General features: G+C 46.7%; 1 protein-coding gene across 1 annotated transcript in view; it reads left to right on the forward strand.

Moving 5' to 3' along the window:
• Positions 1 to 984: 984 nt before the first annotated feature.
• RYK (receptor-like tyrosine kinase) overlaps positions 985 to 23,037 on the forward strand; it is a 50,183-nt gene continuing 28,130 nt past the window's right edge. Inside the window, exons 1-6 of the mRNA XM_017839099.1 lie at positions 985 to 1,258; positions 16,820 to 16,941; positions 18,475 to 18,574; positions 18,884 to 19,018; positions 20,883 to 20,939; positions 21,576 to 21,720. Coding sequence (XP_017694588.1) covers positions 985 to 1,258; positions 16,820 to 16,941; positions 18,475 to 18,574; positions 18,884 to 19,018; positions 20,883 to 20,939; positions 21,576 to 21,720 — 833 coding nt within the window. The remainder of the gene's footprint in view (positions 1,259 to 16,819; positions 16,942 to 18,474; positions 18,575 to 18,883; positions 19,019 to 20,882; positions 20,940 to 21,575; positions 21,721 to 23,037) is intronic.

Raw genomic sequence — 23,037 nt, forward strand, 5'->3', positions numbered from 1 at the left:
CTTCCATCGGGATGGGGTCAGAGACCGTGAGGGACCTGGAAAAGGACTTGGGAGTGCTGGTGACGGCGGCTGGACATGAGCCCAGGTGTGCCCAGGTGGGCAGGAGGCCAAGGGCACCTGGGCTGTGTCACACCCAGAGTGGGCACAGGACAAGGGCAGGGATTGTCCCCCTGTGCTGGCACCGCTGAGGCCCCTCCAGGGCTGTGTCCAGTTCTGGGCCCCTCAGTTCACGAAGGACATGGAGGGGCTGGAGCGTGTGCAGGGAAGGGAACAGAGCTGGGAAGGGGCTGGAGCAGCAGGAGGGGCTGAGGGAGCTGGGGGGGCTCAGCCTGGAGAAAAGGAGGCTCAGGGGGGACCTTCTGGCTCTGCAACCCCCTGACAGGAGGGGGGAGCCGGGGGGGGTGTCGGGCTCTGCTCCCAGGGAACAAGGGACAGGAGGAGAGGGAACGGCCTCAGGCTGTGCCAGGGGAGCGTCAGGTTGGACATCAGGAGGAATTTCTCCCTGGAAAGGGCTGTCAGTCCTTGGCAGGGGCTGCCCAGGGAGGTGGTGGAGTCTCCATCTCTGTAGGTGTCCAAGGAAGGACTGGACGTGGCACTGAGTGCTCTGGGCTGGGAGACAAGGTGGGGATCGGGCGCAGGTTGGACTCGATGACCTCAGAGGTTCATTCCGATCTCAGTGATTCTGTGAGTGGCAGGAGCCGCAGGACGTCCTTCCTCCTCCTCTTCCTCCCGGCCCCGGGCTGGATGCGGGAAGGGGCGGGAAGAGCCGTGAGCGGGATCCCCCCCGCGCTGAGGGGGCGCCCGCGGCGGCGGCGGGAGCGGCGCGTGCGCGGGGCGGGGCCTGGCGGCGGCCGCGCCGTGCGAGGGTCCGGCGGGGCGGGGGGTCCCGCCCGCGTCCCCCCGGCCCTCCCTCCCTCCCTCCCTCCTTCCCTCCTTCCTTCCCTCCTTCCCTCCCTCCCTCCGTCCCTCCGTCCCCGCCGAGCGATGGGGCCGCGGCGCCGGGAGCCCGGCGGGGGGCGGCGGGGCCGGCCCCGTGAGGCGGCGGGGGAGGCGGGCGCGGGGCCGTGGCGGTGCCGGCGGTTGCGGGGCCCGCGCCGCCATCTCCTCCGCCTGCTGCTGCCGCCGCCGCCGCTGCTGCTCCTGCTGCTGCTGCCCGTCCAGGGCCAGCCCGGCCCGCACGCCCCGGACTGGCCCCCCGGTGGCCCCGGGCCCAGCCTCAGCATCTACCTGAGCGAGGAGGAGGTGCGGCAGCTGATCGGTGAGTGCGGCCGGGGGCTCCGCGGGGCTTAGATGGTGGGGAGGGTCCGGGCGCTCAGCCGGGGCTGAGGGGCTTCTGTGGGGTTGGGGTGGAAGTTTGGATGGGGGCTGGAAGGGGATGGGAGGCTGTGGGGATGGTGGGGGTCAGCAGGAGGAGGGGAGGGTGACCGTGGGGTCCAGGAGGCAGTAGGGGTGTCTCCGGGGCTGTTGGGAGGGAGACAGGTCTGGGGGTGCAGGGGAGGATGGAGAGGGCGGAGAGGGCTGTGAGCAGGGATGAAGGACCTGGGGCTCAGGAGAGGATGGGGAGCCTCGGGGCTGTGGTGGGGATGGGTGAATCCAGGGATCTGCGTGGGTACTGTAGGACTGGCTGTGAGTGGGGATGAAGGACCTGGGCTCAGGAGAGGATAGGGGGCTGTGGGACTGGGGTGGAGATGGTGGGAGTCAGCAGGATCGGAGGGTGGCTCAGGAGAGGATGGGGAGCTGTGGGACCGTGGTGGGAATGAGTGATTCCAGGGGTCTGCGTGGGTTTTGTAGGACTGGGGGAGCAGGGGACTGTGGGGAGAATGGAGGACTCGGAACGAGTCTCTACTGGTCAGGGCTTCACCATGAGGGTGAGGGGTCGGTTGGAGTGACCTGGGTGGTGTCCCGTGGGAGCAGGGTAAACCCTGGGAGAGGTGAGCTCAGTCTCGGGATTTAATTAGCCAGGCCAGTGACATGCAGAGGGCAGAGAGGAGACCTGGCAATAATTGGGTGCGTGTGTGAAAGGAATCTTAATTTCTAGGCAGGCTGACAATTGCTGCGCAAGGACTTGGAGGCAGTTCCTGAAGTCCCCCATCTGGCCCGCTGTGGAAGGCTTTTGCAGGAGTTCTGTGCTTGGAGAGTCTGACTTAAACAAAGATTTGTTTTCTGTAGGCTTTGACTTGCTTAGGCTCTTGTTTAGAGTTGGTGGCTGGAGTCTCAAAACAAATCTGTTGGTGTCCCCAGTGATTTGTTTTTCCCAAGTGCCCTGTATCGCTGCAGGCTGGAAAACTGGCAGTGCAAGACTTTATTTGCGTCAAATGGACAAAATAAAAATATCTCCAGTTAATTTTCACCCTGTGAGCATGTAGCTGACCCAAGTCAGGGGATCTGGGGAGTGAAGAGCGCTGTAAACACTTTTCCCTCATGGTGATCAGCATCCTGCTGTCGTCATTTTTACAGGACACGTGCTTTTTGCTACCACATGCTCCTTTACAGATAGAGGGTGAAAATGTCAGGCTTTCTGGTTAGCTGGGATTCTGAACAGGTAGTTAATCTTGGAAGTAGTGACTGGTAAGGTTTGAGCTATCCCGAGCCCACTGCCTGAAATCTGTGTTGGCTGGATTTGCACAGGCTTCCTTGGCCCACTACAGTCATTATGCATCTTGAAGTAGCAGCTGAGCAGGGAATATCTGCTGTTATGATTTTTTAAGTGAAATTTCATCCTACAACCTCCTTTATGGGTGTCTGTTGTTAATGTGGCTGAAGGCACTTATTAGTCAGCTGTCTGTGGCTGGTTTATGTCATTTTAAGTATCTGACACACTTGATCTGTTTTGCTTCTGTGACCCCAGAGTTGGTTAAATTGGAGTCCAATGTGGAGATAAACTGGCACTTCTTTCAGTTAGTGGGGTTCAGATCACTAGAAGTCTCTTGCAAACTAAACTTCCAGGAACTAAATTGTGTTGTTGGCATGAGGAGATCTAAATTTAGGGGTATCCTTTACACTTGCTGTTGTAGGTGAGGTGTAGTTTAGTGAGGCATCTAGAACAGGCAGTCAAATCAGCAGTACCTTTATATATTCCTCTGGCAGAAGAAAATCCAGAGGAACAGACAGTTTTATTCCAGTTCCTCACACTTCAGAAAGCAAACCCAGCCATTTGATATGTTCCATTTTGTAGTATGTGACTGGGACTTACTACAATCAAGTTCATGGTGTAAGGGCTTGTAGTGAGGTGCAGACTTGCAAAGAGCAGGGAGGGGGTTCAGCTTCTGGAACTTCCCCGGGAAAAGCTGTGGTTCAGCACATGTTGGGATAGTCAGTCACGGGGACAGGAAGATGTGAAGCGAAGTGTTAAGTTCAGTGAAGCTGTTAATAATAGAAACTGGATTCTTTCAGCTTTTGTCTCTAAACAAACTCTGTCTCTGCTACTGTCTTGCTGTGGCTGAACAGAAACTCTCAGGACTTTCTGAAGTGCTCATAAACCCAACTGTTACACGGAGTTACTGCAGTTACTACAGCCTGTGGTGTGTTCATGCTTCTTAATATCATCCCTGTACATCTTCAGGGACTTGCTGCAGATTATTTGTGGCTGCTGTTCTTTGTGGCGTGGAGGCAGGACAGATACTGTGATTTATGGTGAAAACTGCCTGCTCCTTTCCTGTGTGCTTAATGCCAGATTTCCACCATTGGGCTGTGGGATTCTGGCCATGTGTCTGCCTTAGGAGGAATTGTTTTGAAATCTTCAGAACTTTACATAGAAGAAAGCTGGAGGAAACTGGCTTGTCTTGTTGTGTGAGGTGGATTTTTGTTTTGAAACGCTGCGGAGTTCTCAGGGTCTGAAGGCAGGACTTGCTATATGGCAGGCAGATGGTGTCTCCGACAGAAATATCTCTTGCCCTTCCCATGGAAAATGTTCCCAGCCACCCAGACTATAAGCCTTTGAGAAAAAGAATCTGCGGTTTCCACACAGTTGAATGTGTCAGATTCCACTCACACCATGCAGGATTCAGCGATAGATGGGATAAAGGTAGAAGGAGAGAGGAGTTAGTCGAGGGGACTTGATTGACACAACTCCAGCATGGCAGCAGGAGCCAGAGGTGTCTGGGTGGGAGCAGGGATGGGGTACGGGGTCAGGGAGAGTTGGTGAGGAGGAAGAGAAGCACTGCTTGCTGGGGAGAGACACCCAGAGCACCACAACGTTTTTAGGGGTGTCAGTGAACTCTCTTGGCACTGAGATCTGTAGTTTTTTGGAGCTGGTTCATAGAGCTGAAATATTGTTACTCTTCTGGAGTGACTAACTGCAGATGTGATAACACCACCTGATCCTGTCCCCTTTTCCAGTGATTGCTGTGGGATGCTGAATACACAGAGCCGATGGTGTGAAGTTAGTGATGAGTTATTCAGTAGAAAGTCTCTACTTGATTTAGTGACTTCCATTCCAATTTTCCCACGAAATCAGAATGTGATTTGCCTCATGTTGAAATGCTCCATTGTTCTGCTTTTCACAGGATCATGGGATGTAAAGGCCCATGTATCCCTGCTTTGCAGGCAGTGAGCTCAGGTTCAGAGATTAAGGTAGAAAATATCCATTATTGTTAGATAACTAACTTTCATAATTGAGGATTGGGTCTAGTCTGTTGCACACAGTGTTACTTGGCACTTAGAGCATTCCTGGTGTGCCTCTTAGACCTTAACTGTGAGTTCCCAGCAGTTCTGCAGCTCAGCCTCACAGGAGACCTAAGGTTCTACCCTCTGATTACAAGGACCAGAATCAATAGCTGCCTGTGCAAATTTGGCTTAAACAGCTCTCCTGGCACTGCAGGCAGTTCTTTTGCAGCATTCATGGCAGGAACAAGGTGCTTAAGCAGCAGAGGACAATCCTTTCTGCCCTTGCAGGTTTTTTTTTTTTTTTTTTGGAGACTGCATGGCTTTCTGCTGTGAACTTGGTCTTGTGGCTAGCCCTCCTTCTCATACGGCTCTGGGTCTTTTTGGTGCCAGGTCTGGTCTGAGTGTTAACTGAGACTTTAGTCCCAGGAGAGGAAAATACCACATTATCATGTAACTAAGGGTTATCATAATGGATATGTACCAGGGGGGCTAAATTAGAATTGCAGGGGTCAGAAGTCCTACAATGTTTGCATTGAGTTTCTAAATTTACTATTCTCTGGCCTGGTTTCTTCTGAGTAATCACTGAATGCTGTCTGCTGTTGGTTTTATATTTGCACTTGCTTAATTGCAGAGTTAGATTAATTTGACACTGATGTGACTTTCGTGTTCTAGAATTTCATTAGAAGCTGCTGTGCAGCTTACCAAAATGACTTGTCTGGGTGTAAGATGCAAAACTGATGCAAAATCTATTACAGCAGTGGGTTGGTTGTGTTTTAAATTGTGCTGCTGACTCACAGGGTGGTTGAGGTTGGCAGGGACCTCCGGAGGTCATCTGGTCCCACTCCCTGCCCAAGCAGGGCCACCCAGAGCTGGTTGTCCAGCACCACATCCAGAAGCTTTTGGACATCTCTGAGTTTGGAGACTCCACCACCTCTGTGGGCAAGCTGTGCCAGTGTTTGGTCACCCTCAGTATATCAGTTTTTCCTGATGTTCACACAGACCCTCCTGTGTTTCAGTTTGTGCCCATTGCCTCTGGTCCTGTCACTGGGCAGAGCCTGTCTCCATCCTCTTTGCACACACCTTCAGACACTTACTTATGTTGCTGAGATTCCCCCTGAGCCAGCTGTTCTCCAGGCTGAACAGCTCCAGCTTTCTCAGCCTCTCCTCATGGGAGAGGTGCCCCAGTCCCTTTAATACTCTTTGCACCCTTCCCTGGATCTGCTCCAGTAACTCCATGACTCTTGTGTTGGGGAGCCCAGTGCTCCAGGTGTGACTGAGCAGAGCCCTGGGAAATTATAGGCCACATGCAATTTTGTATATTAGAAATGGAGTCTAAACATCATCTTATTGCAGCAGATGATCTTAATGAAAGATGTCTTCGTCTTGTACTGTGAAAAAGCTTTCTTGATGGCACTGTTTTGGGGAGTTGGCCTCAGGAGTTCACATCAAAAGTGCTTTATGGTACTTGCACTGAGGCTATAGTGACTGGAAATCCTGTTGTTCCCTCGTTGCCTGGTTGTTATAAAAGGGAGCAGAAAGTAGGTATTCCTTTCGATTCTTGAAAAGCTTCAGGGCCTTGTTAAAATCTTCCCTGTCTTGGGCATCATCACAACCTGGAGCACCGGTGAGCCAGCGCTGTGCTCCGAGTGCCGCTGTTGTTAGCAGCACCCAAGATCATTTTCCATGGGACGTGGGTAACTCACAGGAACTGGAAAAAATACAACAAAGAGCCTCTGTGGTTGCAGGAGGGTGAAGGAGGTGCCTGGTAATGCTCTGTGGTACCATTCAAAAGGGACTTAAAATGGAGATTTATGTAGGTGCCCACCTGCATGGGAAGGGTATAAAACTTCTAATCCTGACAGTCACTGTGCACTGAAACAAAACTGACCTGCTGAAAGTATTCTGATCCATCCCAGTGAACTGAAGTGCTGTTTTTAGGGTGATGGGTCTTTTACCTCTCCCAGTAAAGCCCTTTGCCCTGATGGGTGTGCAGTAGCTGGTGTTTTGGGTGATGTGATCCAGCCTGCTCTGGAGCAGGGGTGCAGCAGCAGCAGCAGGTCAGGACAAGTTCCCTGTGGAGTCGAGCAGCCTGTGCTCATTCTGGAGCCTCTCCGTGCTCCTGGGTGCCTGTCTGTCTGATTTACAGAGCACCACAGCTCATGTCTGTACTGAGGCTTACAAGAACAAGCTGCATTTGGGGTTCCTCGGCCCCTTTCCATTCTTTTACCTCCCTTTTGGTTTGCAAAGTTCAAGTAACTTGTGGAGAGCTGTTTGAGATATGTGCAGTCATCTGTTCTTACTGCAGTATTTGTAATGCTTGCAGACCTGCAGAGGAATACACTTCTGGAAGCTTGAAATGGCCTGTGGAAGGCCATTGGGAGTGACTCCAGTGGAGGCAGCCCCTGGCCTGGGTTAGGATTGCTTTGAAATCAAATTCTGTGTGATGCCATTAGGAGGGAAGTTCAGGAATTAAACTTCAGTCCTTGTGTGTGTTGATCTGCTCAGCATTGCTGAGATGGGGGGTTGATTTCTGAATCCCGCTTTAGCACACCAGCTGATGTGTTGGGATTTAAACTGCCGGGGGCTCCATGTGAATCCTGCCTGGAGAAGGCAATTTCCTTCTCCAGACTGGTGTTCGGGAGGGATTGCAGGGGCAGCTCTGTCTGCGCTCAGCCCTGGGAGGGAACAGCCATTTCAGCTCCCCAGAGGCCAAGGGCTGCCTAGTGATAAATGTTTGTGGCTCTTGGAACATTTGTGTGTCAGGGACTTGGAAGAAACCTGACCTCTGGGACTGAAGGCTGGACTGTTTTTGGGGGGGGGAAATTCCCAAAGCTGCATTCCTCACTGCCTTGACTTTACACCTGTGTTGGGTTTGGCAGCATCCTATTTATCACTGGTGATTGTTTGGCCTCTTGGAATACTGCTCTCTTTCTCCCTCCAGTATGTGGACAGAATGGGAACAAGGGAGAGGAAATGGAGGCACAGCTCCCTGAATGCATGAGAAAAGCCAGCAAGAAGGTCTCAGGATATGGGGAGGAAGGCAGGGACCAAAACTGCTCCTAAACACCACCTGGGCAGAGGGAAATACAGGAGATAGGGATCATGTTCACAGGCATGAAAAATCCCAGGGTGGCATTTTCCTGAGAGTGGGAGCTGTGGAGGCAGCTGTGCTGTACCCTCTGGGTACTTTAAAGGATGAAGCATCTGGGGAAGCCTTGTGTTTTTCTCCTCCCCTTTTGCTATTTGGAGCTGTGTTTGGATACTGGAAGAGCTGAATTAATGAGACAGATTCCCAATGTGTTGATTCACAGTTGTGCTGAGCTCCAGCGAAATGGCTTGATGACTAATTCCTACCTGACACTATCCAGACTGCAATATCAGGGAGGCTCCCACTTTCCTCACGGTGGGAGGGTGTTCAGTTGGGAGTTACTGCTCTGTACCTCGGTGTGCAGTGTTTGAGTGGCGCTGAGCTCTCAGCTGGGAGAGCCGAGTACAGGGTGAAGTGAATTTAACGAGTTGTGCCTGATGAATTGATTTTTTTTTCCCCCCTTTTTTTCCCCTGGAATGGCAGCAGCACCAGCAGCTCCCATGTAGGAATGAATGCTAACACCCTGTGCAAATGCCTCATAGGGGCACAAAGGGCGCCGTGGCAGAGGCTTCAAATGCATTATTCCTCTTCCATTGCCACCTTTGTCCTTCTTCCAAGCGGATAACTCACATATTTGCACTGGCTGCTCCAGAGCTCTGGGAGCAGAAGCAGCAGCATGAAACTAATGTGGTGCTTTAGAATTTCACTGCCACTTACTGGGTGTTGAATAGCTGTAATTAAATTAACCAGTGTATTGATTTCAGCACGCTGCTTGGGAAAGAGCAGAGCAGGAACACAGGCATGGGAGCTGCTGCTCCAGAGGCTTGGAAAGCTGCAGGATATGTCAGCAATGCCAGTGGAGCTGAGCAGGCTGATAAACTAAAGATGGTGATCCTCTCCAAACTGTTTGGGCCTTAATGAAGTTGGTTGAAGGCCTTGCAGAGTAATTCCTATTAAAAGAAAAGCATGCTAAGCTCCGTGGGTGTAGAGGTGGCCACAAGAGCAAACAGACCTGGTTTGGCTTGTGTGGAGCTTGGTTTTGGGTTAAACAATCTGTGTCACTGGGATGGAAGTGTTCAAAGCATGTCAGAAGAGGTAAGATTATCCCTTCAGCACAGAACTGGGAGCGTGAGTTCCAAGGCTGAGAAGTCTGAAGCACCGAGGGTGTATGTATTTTTTCTAATATATTTTTAATTTATTTTTACTCCCTTGGGTCCTGGTTCCTGGAATAGCCATGGCCCTTGGCAGGGACGCTGTTCTGAAGGTCTTGCCTGCAGGGATGACTAAATCAGCATGTGGGAGCATTACCGTAACTAAATGAAATAAAATAAAATGGCACCACTTCTGTGGGTAGGTGACACTAAAATACCACAAACACACGTTATTCATGAACCCAAATGAATCTGACAGACCTGTATTAGGTGGTGGAGTTCTGGCTGGGAAGTTACAGCAGGTCCCTTCCAAAGCTTTGTGATACTACTGAGCATTTGATGGGAAGTTCCTCTGTTTTGAGGTTTGTGCTGTTGGGCAGCTGCAGTTCTCGAGGATGGAACACTTTGGTTTTCTCTTCTCAGTGTTTGCTTTCATTCTATCTCCAGAGGAGCATCAAACTTCACGTTCCAATAATGATGAGATTTGCAATTACTGCTGAGGTAAATTTTTGTTTTGTGAATACACCAGCTATTCCGTGTGCTAAGAATAAAGTTCTATTTTCTCATTAAAGTTAGATTTATTTTTTAATATTAAAGTTCCCTTCCAGTCTCCCCCAGCCCTGCACCTGGGCTGTTCCTATTCCACCTGTCCCATTTCCCTTTGCCCTCTGTAGGTCACTGCCACTAATTTTCCTCTACCTTCAAGTATCTGTTTTGTGCATCTCTCCTGCCTCTTTCCTTTGGAATCAGCCCTTCAGGTAACTCGTGCACCATCCTGGCTATTTAATAGCAAAGTGGCTCCTGGTTTTGGTGGGAGTTTATTAGGTTTTTTTTTTCCTTGAGATGGGCAAATTTCATTTAGATGTTCTCAGGACTGAGTTCACTTGTGTTCTGCTCTGAGGTGACATAGGTGGTGTTGCTTTGTTGTTTTTTTTCCCTATTAAGGTGAGTGTCATCTTTTAACTATTTCCACAGTGGTCTTTATATCCCACCTATCAGAAAAATGAAGGTTTTATTCTGTAGATGAAGGAGAGAAGAACAAGCAGGCAGGTGGTTGAAATGTAGTTGTTGCTGCTGTTCAGAGACAAATAAAGGGTAAGCAGATGGGGTTTAGGAACAATAAATGTCTTCTTTTTAGAATGGATTGAGTTAAATATTGCTTTTACTTAGGCAAGTGACATCTCCTGAGGGAGCTTCTTCTGTGGAGGGGAAGAAGTCCTCTTTGACTTTCCCACTTTCAGTGGGAAAAATCCCATTTGCCTGTGGTGTTGAACTTGCAAATTGTATTTAACAGCATCAATAAGGTGAATTGGGGAAGATCTGTCTGTGAAGATTCACAAGGACTTAATGAGGGCTCTCAGCTCAGAGTTTTTCTGTTGTTTGCTGGATGCTGGGAAGCTTGCTGCAAAGATTTCCTGCTGGGGACTCTTGGTTGCTTTTCAAGGATGCATTAGTTGCCTTAAAGTTCTGACAAGTATTTCCTCAAAAGGAAAGCCTTGCTCTGTTGTTTTGCACCTCCAGCTCAGGGAAAGTTAACTCTTCACAGGTAACAAATAACCAAAGTCCACATGCCCTCTTGTTGCTGCTCTTTGGAGTCCTGGAGCTGGCGGAGCTGCAAGTGTTGCTGGGTTTCTGCTGATTATTTGTTTTTCAGCTTGACACTGAACATCCTTTGACTGTCCCTGGCACCCGTGTTAGGGGAGTGAAAAGCTGTTTCTTCATCATCTTTGTGTTGCTGAAGGTTTAAACTATTTTTTTTCCCTGTGATATTTTTCATCAGTCATCTTTTCCACAGGCTCCTGGCTGTAAGGTGTATAAAAACAAGTATTTCAGCCCAAATTCCTGACCAGCAGCTATAACTGACAGGCCGTAGCTTTGTGGAAAACCTAAGTAAAAATGCAAGTGGAAGGCTGTGATCTGTGAGTGGTTTTATTAAAGCAAAGTTCATTTTGTTGTTATGCACAAATAGGATGCATAAAGTTCTTTGTGTGTCTCTATATTCAGATGCTTAGTACTGCATTCCCAGTAGTTTATTGTTCTCTGAACTAAATTGATCCATGGGGATCAGTTTGCATTTGTTTTCCTCATTTTTTTTTTTAACTCCCACTTGTAGTTTCAGCTCTGCATAGGCTGATTGTTGAAGTGAATTAATTAAGCACATTCAAGCTAAGAAGGCTTGCTCTGGGAGAGTGTGCTCACTACCCCCCAAAAAAAAAAGTTGCAGTAGTCAAGAGCTGATTTTTAATTCTTCAGCCACATTTCCTTGTCCTTAGGCTGTATTTTTCAGTGGACATTTGCAGAACCTGCTGCAAAAAAAGGAAGACTTAGGCTTTAAAGTCAGTGTTTCAGATTTAGGGTGCACTTTAAGTGAAAGGAAAATGGAAGTAAAAAGAAGATGCCTTTCTTCAAGAAGGTAAATTGGCAAGTGGTGGGAGAATCTGGTGTGTTTATGGGGCAGGACTTGGGAAGTGGGGGGTGGTGGAGGGGTGTTGAAGCTCGAGGTTCCTACTCCTTCAACATGGATGTTCATGCTGGAGTGGAAACTTCTGGTCTGGCCAGAGGACTAACCCAGAGGCCTGATTCTCTGGAGCACATAATAGAACAAATAGAATATTTATGTGAATATAACAACTCATTGAACTGGGTAACTCTTCCCAATTAATTAGTTTCAGTGGCCGTGAGTCAGGACCAGGAGTGGCTTCGCTCTGGGAGGGCTGGGGTGGTTTGATGTCGCACTGCAGAGATTTCTCAGCTGCTGATGAAGAAACTCCTTCAAATTACAGACCAGAACATTAGGAAAACAGGCCCTAATTTCACTCCTTTCTGTGCTGCGACAGATAATTATGTCAGCTCTTGTTGCCAGACTGCTCTTAATGAAATGCTGCTTTTTGCAATATTTTAGCCCTAGTCTAACAGCAATCTCATCCAACTCTTACATTGCACACTCATTTTTTAGATCTCCCAGTTCAGACAAAATGTGTCAGAATTATGTTATGATGATTTGGAGTGATTAAGTAATTAAGTGTAACCCCAGGTGACAGACTCCTAAACACTGCTGTGTTTAAGAAGAACACGTTATTACTAGTAGATGTTGCAGGACAGATTTACTTCATAAGAATAAAATCCAATTTTCCCATGCTGATAGAGGCAAGTTTCTTTTGTATATTGTGCTTGAAAAGAAAGAAAAAAAAAAAGAGAGTTGAAGCCAGACTGCGTTTGCACAAGGACATTTGAAAAGAAGTGTTTTGTTAGGCTGCTGGACTGACATGATTCAATTTTGTCATGAACACAAGGGCTGCCCAGCGTCTTTGCCATCTGGGAATGAAACTTGGCCTCTCCCCTTCCTTTCTGAGCTTTTTCAGATCTTTTGTCATGTTAAACAGTGCAAAGAATGACAGACTTTCTCAGTGCTGCTTCTTAAATTTACCTTTTTGTTTGCCTCCAACTTTAATTTATTCTTCCAAAGCTGTGCCCGAGGTACAAAGATGGGGAAGTTCATAATGAGATTTAGGGACTGCCTGGGTGAAAGGGTGGTGGCTTTGCCTGGAAATTCAGGCAGTTAAACTCCCTGAGGAGTGTTCCCCCACTTGTTTGCTCTCCCTGCCTTTGGCTTGCTGAAGGCTGAACTAAGGAACGTTGCCAGGCAGGTGTCGATGTGCAAGTGTGAAGGGAAAAGGCGAAACGCAGAATTAGAGCAATTCTGAGTTAAACTTCAGCTGTCAGGGTGAGACTCACATCCCACAGCCCATCGGTGAGCTCTGGCTCCCACTGCTGTTCTCTGCAATGCCCTGTGTGATTCCTGATCTGTGTGGACCTTCCCAGTGCCTTCCCTTATGGCTGGGATGTGGTGCAGCTCCTCTGTCAGGGAGCACACACCTGCCTGTACCTGCCCAGAGCACAGGGAAGGGGCTGTTTGTCACTGGCAGGTTCAGCTGCGATTTTTTTGGTGTGATTTGTTGGCCTGATTGAGATAAATTATACAAAGTGCTTCAGGAATTCAGGATTGAGGTGGGGAGGCAGCAAGGGGATGAAAACTGGTCTGGAAGCAGAACTATCCTGTGGTGGATTGGAGGTAGAGAGATAGGAGCTTGGTTGTTGGGGAAGGACTCTGGTTCTTAGCTGTGCATGGGCAGTGGAATTTTATCTTTAGTTCACTGATGGGAAAAGATGTGCTAGAGAGGAAATGTTTTTATTGTTGATAAACTTAAAAGGAAAAAATTATTGTTCAGTATCGAAACCTTGGTATTTCCCAGGTTTGTAACTATTGGTTTCCGGGCTTTGAGAAAGCCTTTATCCAAATTCCTAGGGAAAAAAAATCCAGTGAGAAGCTATTGGGAGATACTGCCTGTGAGTTTAATCACAGAATCATGGAATGGTTTGGGGTGGATCTTAAATCCCACCCCTGCCATGGGCAGGGACACCTTCCACTAGGCCGAGTTGCTCCAAGCCCCGTCCAACCTGGCCTTGGACACTTCCAGGGATCCAGGGGCAGCCACAGCTTCTCTGGGCAACCTGTGCCAGGGTCTCCCCATCCTCCCAGGGAAGAATTTCTTCCCAATATCCCACCTAACCCTGCCCTCTGGCGGTGAGAAGCCATTCCCCCTTGTTCTATCACTGCATACCCTTCTCCAAAGTCCCACTCCAACCCTCCTGTTAGGAACTTTAGGAAATTTGTGATCCACAGACACCAAAACCACAGAGGATTTGCTGGTAAAGTGTCCCTGTGTCCTTGGGTTAATTCTTCCATAGGCAGTTTCTCTAGGCCCCTGACACTGAGCCAGGCCATTTTCTGCTTTTTTATGAATTAAGAGCAATTGTACAAAACCTCTGAAATTATTTTTCTATGCCAGTCTTAAAGCATAATTTTTTTGAGCCATAAAACACGATGTTGATTCTCGTGTGGGTCTTACATGGTGCTGTTGAAATTCATATTATTAGTGTCACCTCTTAGTGTGGAGCTTTTTATGGCAGCACAGGCATTAAAACATTAGTGGGCTCCAGAATCAAATTACTCAGTGTTGTACCACCATTAGAGCTTAAAGGTTTGATTGGTTTTCTGTAGAGTAATTTGGTTTTGGACCCCTTTAGATGATATTGCCCCTCAAGATATTTCTGCTTGACAGCTTCAGTTAGGGTTGCTTTTTATATTACTTTTATAAAGGCAGGTTTTTACCACAGGCAGTTTTATTGCCATAAACCCATTTGATTTCTATGACCAGTTTCTCTACAAGGTTTATATTAAATCAAGGATTATCACCCTGAAATTCTGCAATGTTTTTGTGAACCTGTGGTTTCTGGGGGGACCATTTATCAGCAGATGAGGTTTTCTTTATTCCAGAAGCAGCTTCCTTGCTCTAGTTTCATTGTTTCACCTGCTAATCCTTTTGCCCTCGTATTTTGTTTTAAATAACTTGTACTTACTTGGGTTGATTTGAATACTTTGTTTAGTAGGTTTATGCCCATAAAGCTTCCTATCTTGATTGGAATAGCAAGTGTCTGATAGCTGTGAGCTCTTCTCCACACTCCTTCCACGTTTGCTAAATCTGAGGTGGATTTCATGTCCAAACATGTAAAAATGATCTGAGCAAGGATTTTGGAAGTCTGCTGTTGCTTTTATGTGTTTTTCAAAGTTTTATTTTGTTTCAAGGGGGGGGGGTGGTTCCCCCTCCTCCCTGTCGTACCATGGATATGCTTTTACATTTCCCATTTGTTGCTGAGTGGGGATAGGGACCAAGTGGACAAGAAATACTGAACTTTTTTCTTTGTACTGTCTCAGGCTGTTTACATTCAGCACTTGTGGCATCACCTGCAGCCTTTTCTGTTCAATACCTTGTGTGAGAGCATTTCTCCCTGGGATTACTCCATTCTCTTGACTCCTTCCCCAGTCTCTGGGGTTCTCCCCCTCACCACCCCCAGTACCTGTGATTGTATGCTCTGGGGTTTTGCTTAAATTTTGGGACACTGATGAGCCAGGAGGGAGTAAAAGTGTTTAACAGCAACAAGGATGAAGAGGAGTATCTTGGCTGCATTTCTGTACCCTGGGGAAACAAGGTGGATTAAATCAAGATTGGAATAAGAGGATATGTCCCTTTGCACTGATCTGTGCCCAGTTTTTGCACTAAACAGGAGGAATTCTTTCTCTCAAGCTGATGCTCCCTTTCTTCAAATGCAGCTTGTCTACACAGTTCAGTGGTTAGTTTTGATTTATTTTACCTTAATTTCTTAAAAACCCCAGACTTTTGTGATTCCCTGGATTCTTGGAATACTTCAGGATACCTTAAATGCTATTTTCTCAAAGTCAAAGCCCCTTCAATATTCTTGACTTCCTAGCCATACTAAAAATAATTAATGGAGTCATAGAATGTTTTGGGTTGAAAAAAGTTTGTCCAGTTCCACCCCCTGCCATGGGCAGGGACACCTTCCACTAGCCCAGGTTGCTCCAAGCCCCATCCAACCTGGCCTTGGACACTTCCAGGGATGGGGCAGCCACAGCTTCTCTGAGCAACCTGTGCCAGGGCCTCCCCACCCTCCCAGGGAAGAATTTCTTCCCAACATTAAACCATTCCCCCTTGTCCCATCACTGTCTCTGTGTAAAAAGTCTCTCTCCCTGGTTTTTATAAGCCCCCTTTAGGTACTGGAAGACCACAATGAGGTCATCCCAGAATCCATTATTTACATTCCCATTTGTACTGTGGCTGTTTGATTTGAACTCTGTTCCCTCTGTTCCCTCTGTGTGGAATATTCTGTGTCTCATTTGCCCAGTTGTTCTCTTGGCGTGTCCCTACATTGCTGAGCCTGGATAGCATTTGATTGGGAGCACAGGAGGAAGAGCTGTGTGAGACAAGGCAAAATGGTACTGATTACAAATCCAGTGTGGTTTTTCCTGAGGATGTGGAGCTGGGATTAATTTTATCTCTGCAGGGAGGTAGTGCTTACTCTGCCATTAATTGCTAGTGACACCCAGGGCAAGCTGCAGGGTCCTGCCCTGTGTTCAGGGTGACCTTGGAACGTGTGGCCCAGAAAATAAGGGCAGCTGCAGGAGTTTTAGTTTGAGAATGTGTGTTTTATTTAGGGAAATGCACCTTAGTCCTCTGTAATTAATCGTTTTGTGGCTGTTTCAGTTCTCCAGGTGTATTAAAATGTTTAGAGAGTGTAGGGTAGCTATAAAATATTAGTGTTGCTGGGTGAACAAATGTCTCCTTTCGCTGCATGCAAGGGAGAGTGACTTTGTACATGAACAGGCAGTGATAGGACAAGGGGGAATGGTTTTAAACTATAAAAGAGGAGAGATTTACATAAATACATCCGTGTGAGGGTGGGGAGACCCTGGCCCAGGTTGCCCAGAGAAGCTGTGGCTGCCCCATCCCTGGAAGTGTCCAAGGCAAGGTTGGACAGGGCTTGGAGCAACCTGGGCTGGTGGAAGGTGTCCCTGCCCATGGCAGGGGGTGGCACTGGATGAGCTCTAAGGTTCCTTCCAACCCAAACCATTCTGTGTTTCTGTAGTCTCATTACCTTGACACTAATTCCATAGTGCTTACGTGCTTTGGGCTTAAGAAATGAGCTATTCCAGGAGGAATTACCTGTGACTGTCCAGCTGACAATCCAAGGCAGTTTGGTTTGAGTGAACGCAGTTGTAAATAAGAGCAAAACCAGAGCCTTGTTTCCCAGGAGCAGACAGGGGTATGTTCAGGAGAGCCTGTAATGACTCTCTTGGAGGATTGTGTGAAAAGTCTTCTTTCCTTCCATTCCAGCTTTTACCTGTGTCTGAGCCTGTGGCACCTCTCTGAAACTGGTGCTTTGTGGGATTGTGAAGTGCTCTGTCAGTGCTGCACAACATTGGCCTCCAAACCTGCCGTGGAATTTAGGGACTTGAGGAAGTATTCGCTAAAAATTCAGATGCAAGTGGAGCTGGTGATCCTGAGAGTTGTGTTTGGTCCTGTTCTTCCCTGTCTCACTCTTCCCTTTCTCCTTGCAGGTCTTGATGCAGAGCTGTCCTACGTGAGGAATGATGTGATTAATCATTACGCCTTGTCCTTCAATCTCTTAATTCCCAGTGAGACCAACAATCTCCACTTCACCTGGCATGCTAAATCCAAGGTGAGCAGTAACTTCTGGGTTTGGGTGCTTGAGACACGAGCTGTGCTGCCTAGTGAACATTATCATTAGTGTTATTAGTTCTGTTATCACATAATGGCTCTTTTCTTTGCAAAAATTAGCATGTGCTAGGTGCAAAATACTTATTTATATGACTGCAGGCAGCAAGTTAAGGTGATATATATCCAAGCTGTTCCTTTCTTACTTTAGAAAGGTTAAGCACTTATTTTAAAGTATTTTATGCTGCTTGCTCCTGGCAAGGTCCATGTATGTACACAAGCTGTGGAATCTCTTCTGTTGGTGCACTGGACACGCAGAAGGGGCAGCCATGAACTGAAGCCTCTGGAAATGATATGTACAGCAATTGTTGGAGAGATTTCTAGAAACATATGCCTGGAGACAAGGAGAACCTATAAAAACAGCATCTAGTATGTTCTTACTGAGCCCTGATTAAATGGAAAGGGGTTTTATTTCACTTAATCACCGTGGCTGGAGCGTGCAGCAGCAGCTGTCAGAAACGTTGCCTGTGCTCTTTCCAGTTCCTTAACAATTTATATTTTCATATATTAAATGATCTGTTTAGTCTCTGCCAGATGTTCATTCTGGGTTGTTGTTTTTTTTTTTCTTTTTTAAATTGAGTGATGGTCGTTCTTCTGTCCTTAGGAAGGAAATGCTGCAGTAGGAGCAGTAACATGAGTTTCCTTGTTAGAGCTGCAGCCATGGGCCACCTGCATCCCCGTCCCTGCCCTGAGCTTCCTTGGGCCTGGCTGGGAATTCTGAGGAGGAATTTTTGAGCTTGTGATTGCACCACTCGGCACCTTCCCTTCTGACTTGGTGGGGTGGGTGCAGGGCAGTTTGTAGGAGCTCAGAAACTGGGTAGTGTCTCCACGCTTGGCATCTTGACTGGAAAATAAATTGATAACAGAAATGAACCGTATTATGTTTTAGAAAGGAGGGAAAAAAATAAACTGTTGGGCCAAACAAAGTCAAACAAATTCATTCAACTGACTGTGAAGGATTGGGATTAATTTCCAACGGGATCTTAGGACTTACAGTAGACCCTGTAGGGGTTTTTTTTGAATGAATGTTTGCTGAATCAGCTTCTTAAGTGGAAACAAAATCTTGACTATAGTTGAGTAAATTGTTTCTAAGCAATTTTGTTTGTAAAACTGACTAGAAGAGGGGGAATTTTTTGAATTCCTATGGCTGACTTTTGAAGAAGTAAATTTAAAAGTACTGACAGGTGAGGTTTGTGGGGGATTTTTTTTTTTAATACACCACTCTAAATTCTGCCTCAAATTTTAAAGAACGATTTCTGTTTTGGCTTTCTTAATTTAAACTATCACAAATGCCTGATGTTTAAATATCACATAAGAAACTCGGAATGTGGTCACTTAAAATCACCAGAACTCTTTGAAAATAATGTATATAGTTTTTTTTTTCTTTTAGAGAAGAATTGTGAAAAGGTATGTAGCATTTCTTTTTACCTCTGCAGAGATTTCTGATGTGTTTTCTCTCTCCCAACTCTTGTTACAGGTTGAGTATAAACTGGGATTTCAGGTCCATGATCCCGTGGCCATGGCTCTGCCCCAGGCCAACATTTCTCTACAGGGAGAAGTTCCTCGCACCCTCTCAGGTAAAATTCCCACCCCCATCCAGCTAATGGGGGAATAATGGTCATTTACTCCCAAATACAGTTTTAGTAACCTGTGAGCATTTAATATAAGTGACATAAATGAATTTAAAATCCATGTCCTTTAATGCTCTAATAGTTGTCTGGAGTGATGAGGCGTGAAGGCTAAAATAACATATCTTAATATCGAGTTATTTGACAGTGTGCATTATAAACATCATTTATAAAGACCCTTATCACGGAAAAGTTGTTCCATCACAACGTCTGAGAAGTGCTCAAACTTACCTGCAGTCCCTTTTGTTGTGTTCACAGTGTTTTGTGTGGAACTCTCCTGCACTGGCAGACTCGACTCCGACGTCACAATACTAATGCAGCTCAACTTAACAATGAATTCCTCAAAAAACATCACAATTTTAAATTTCAAAAGAAGGAAAATGTGCTACAAAAGTAAGAGATTAAGTTTCAAATCTTTAAAAGTTCTTACTGTTAAAGTGTGATAGGAAAAGGGAGTGGGATGGTGTGTGATCCAGGACAGGAGTAACAGAGTCTTGGAGAGGATTGGAAGAAAGCAGGTCAAATTTTGTCTTTCATAGATCAGTGGGGATTTGTGGTAAAAGCAGAAGCTGGTGAATGAATAACTTTCCCCAAGAGTTCTGCTGTATTGATTGACCTTTATTTTTTACATATATATCAGAAAGCATTTTCTCTGTGCTTGGAAGGAAAAAAGGTGTTTCTTCAAAACTGCAACACTCTGAGAATTCAAATTGTTCTAAGAATTACCAAGCAAATCTACTTAGTTCATAACTTATGATAAGATTAGCTATTTAGTGAATATAAGGAGGTGTTAGTCTGTCAGACATGGAGTACAAAATGATCTTGGGATGTAATCCAGACTCTGGAAATCCCAGATTGACTCTTTGGTGTTTCCACTTGGGAATCTGCAAGCATAATTTATACTTGGATTGTTGCTGCTTCCTAGAATTTCCAGAGTATTTCGTAGTATTTTGATAGGCATCAGAAGACAATTGTTTAGGAGGATGCCAAGAGCTATGCCCTCCTCAGGAGTGGTTGTGGTGTCCCATTCCCAGGCAGCGTTTGGGGGTGGCCAGCTCTCTCTTTCCATGCTCCTCCTGGCTCTGATCACGTGGAGCCTTTGAACAGGACAGCAGTTGGCTTTCCAGAGGGACATTTGTCACTTTTCTGGAGTGTAAATGCCCAGGGATGAACTTGGGGAAGGTGTGGGTGGAAGAGCTGGTGTGGCTTTGTAGCATGTAATGTTGGGGTACTCCTGTTCCTTGCATTGATGCTACAGGAAGATCATTCTTAATTATAATTAATTAAAATAATAATAACAACAATAACAACAACAACAACAACAACAACAACAACAACAACAATAATAATAATAATAATAATTGTTATTATTATTAAAGTGCATCTCTGTTTATAGTAAAAATGGAGGTCTGGCTGATAATATTGACATTTTTACCTTTGTTATGTTTTCCTGGGTATTTTTTCAACTATTCTAAGTGAGGGAAGTCAGCCCTGCTGACCCATTCACAGCTATGGATGTGTGGCAGAGTTTTCCATAGGCACCACACAGTTTTCTGGGGCTGTGAGACAAATCCACTTCCTAAATCATGCAGAAATGATTCTCATAAAGATTCACATTTCTGCAGGTTCATCAAACCATCACTGACTTTGTGCGTTGGTTGGTGTAGATCACCCAGAGATTTCTGACTTAATTTAGTGCCTAAGTTAGAAATACAAAGGAACTTGCTACTGGTTTTGTTCAGGGCATTCCTGATAGTTCCTCCTCAAGTTTAAAAAGGGAATAAAAAAAGAGGAGGAGAAAAACTCTCTGATTTTTCCCTGCCCTGGATTACTGTTTCACAAGGTGAACAGGCTGAACTGGGATGGGAAGGGGCTGGGCTGGATTGGATACAACTGGAAGCAGGAAAGGAGATGTGCAAGTGGGACCGTTCCTTTGCAGCCACAGAAATATTGGATTCCCTCCATGCAAATCCTCAGGGAGGTTCACCTGAAGGCACCTCCACAGCCTGCATTCCCCAGATTTGCACTGCTCCCCTTGGAAACCAGGCTCACAATAAGCCTAATGAAGATTTGTTCCCTTTGTAAAGGACCACAGCACATGTATTGTGCCTTTAGCTGTGTATTTCTGAATATTTCAATAGGCATCATGTCTCTCATCCCTCAGTCTGGTTTTCCCTAAAGGAGGCAATTGGCTTCCTGTGAAGGGCTGCAGTAATAAAAGTACACCGAACTGAATGGTTTTGTCTCATCTCTTTAGAGCTTGAACCAGAAGTCAAATCTCCAACAGCTGATAAAAACAGCAGCAAGGCTCTCTGTAAGTAATCCTGAACGTATAGCTTTGGGTGTGAAAAGTGGAAAACTTGGGATGCTCTTTGGTGCCACAGCTTTCCCTGTTAAAACACTCTCCAGGTAGTCTGTACTGTACCCAGTATTTTAGGTTTTTTTTTTGATAATTAATTTTATTAATTATTATATTAACTAGTGAAGGGGGTAAAAACCTCTATTTCACGTCTCCTTACAACTCTCGTGTCCCATCTTAGGGCTCTGGTTTCCCTACATGGTTGATCTATTTTCTTTAGGACTTTAGGACCTGTCTTGTTTGCTGTTCTGACCTGTCACTGTTGAGTGAATGGGACGAGATAGTTTCTTTTACTCACTCCTGCCTGGAAGTACCATCAGCTGACTGTGCTCAGCCTCCAGAGTGCCCAAAATGTCACTGTTTGGCCCAAATGCTCTTGGAAGGCAGTGGAGTGCGTTGCTCAGTGTTCTCTTTACCCCCTGCTGTCTCTTCCAGGGCAGTTGTTCTCCAGGATACCTGATCCCTCCCTACCTCCAGCCCCTCTGCTCACGTTGATGTAACAAACTAACAAATTGTAATTTCTTCTGGGCTTTGTTTGTTTTTTTTTTCTCTTTGAGAAGAGTTTGGTGACTTTGCACCTCCCTGTTTCAGTTGATCCTGTAAACGCAGCTCCCACCACTTCCACCCGGGTGTTCTACATCAGTGTGGGCGTGTGCTGTGCTGTGATATTCCTGGTGGCAATAATCCTGGCTGTCCTGCACCTCCACAGCATGAAAAGGATCGAGTTGGATGACAGGTGTGTATTCCAGCTGTCCCAGTGCGTTTCTGGGACATGTTTGCTCAGATTTGTGGGAGTTTGGTCTCAAAACAAAATCCGTGGGATTTCTGCTCTCCATGTCAAGCTGTAGCAGGTATTACCTGTGTAGGGTTGTGGTAAGTGCTGTGCTGCACAAAGGCAGCTTTTGCAGGTGCCCTGCTGTTTATGGGGTGGGAGGGTTGTGGTTCCTCAGTTTTTGTGAGAGTAGTTGTGTGGAGTGGGGAAATTTGGACAGAATCAGATTTACAGGGGTTGTCAGGATTGACAGAAAAATTGGTAGATACTTGGGCACACAGAAAAGGCAGGCTGGGAGAGCTGGGGGTGTTCAGCCTGGAGAGGAGAAGGGTCTGCAAAGACCTTTTAGCCCCTTCCAGTGCCTGAGAAGGCTCTAAGAGAGCTGGAGAAGGACTTTGAACAAGGGCCTGGAGGGACAAGAGAAGAGGGAGTAGCTTCCCACTGCCAGAAGGCAGGGTTAGATGGGATATTGGGAAGGAATTGTTGGCTGGGAGGGTGGGGAGGCCCTGATACAGGGTGCCCAGAGCAGCTGTGGCTGTCCCTGGATCCCTGGAAGTGTCCAAGGCCAGGTTGGACTGGGCTTGGAGCAACCTGGGCTAGTGGAAGGGTGGAATGAGATGAGCTTTAAGATCCTTTCCAACCCAACCCATTCTGGGATCCAGGAGTCTATGGAAACATTTATTTTTTACTGACATATACAGGAGACTGAATTTCAGTTTTCTCTATTTTTATGGATTTTCCAGTATTCTCTTTGCTCCTGGGGTACAGTCTGGGGATTACAACTGCTTGGTTATAAAGCTGGAAATGTTGCACTCTCCCAAATGCATTTCCAATCCAGAAAAACTGTGTCACATGCACGTGAAAGGGACTTGTAATGTTAACCCGAGGGCAGTGGAGTAGGGATTAAACACCGAGGTGGAAGAAAGGCTGGAAAAGCAGGTGGACTGAGGCTGCATCAGATGCAACTGTTCAGGACCTGGCAGTTTGAAACTGGATCCTTTGGAAAACAGTCAGGCCTGTGGGTGGTCACCCCTGGTGAAAGGGTGTCTTGAACTACAGGATATCTTGGGCTGCTGCTGTGCTGCCTTTAACCTCTGAGGGTAGCTTTATCTTTTCATAGTCCTCTTCATCCTTTCATCTATTCCTTTCAGTTTTTCTCTCTGCCATCCCCTCCCCTGGTGTCCCCAGCCCATGGGGCTTTGGGGAGTCACTGCCTTCAGCAGTTGGGATTTCTCAAGGCTTGATTGACTTGTCACCTTCCCTCAATTCCTTTGTGCCTGA

Source organism: Lepidothrix coronata, unplaced genomic scaffold, assembly GCF_001604755.1.
Source record: "Lepidothrix coronata isolate B3197 unplaced genomic scaffold, Lepidothrix_coronata-1.0 Scaffold374, whole genome shotgun sequence".
In the NCBI taxonomy this organism is placed as follows: Eukaryota; Metazoa; Chordata; class Aves; order Passeriformes; family Pipridae; genus Lepidothrix; species Lepidothrix coronata.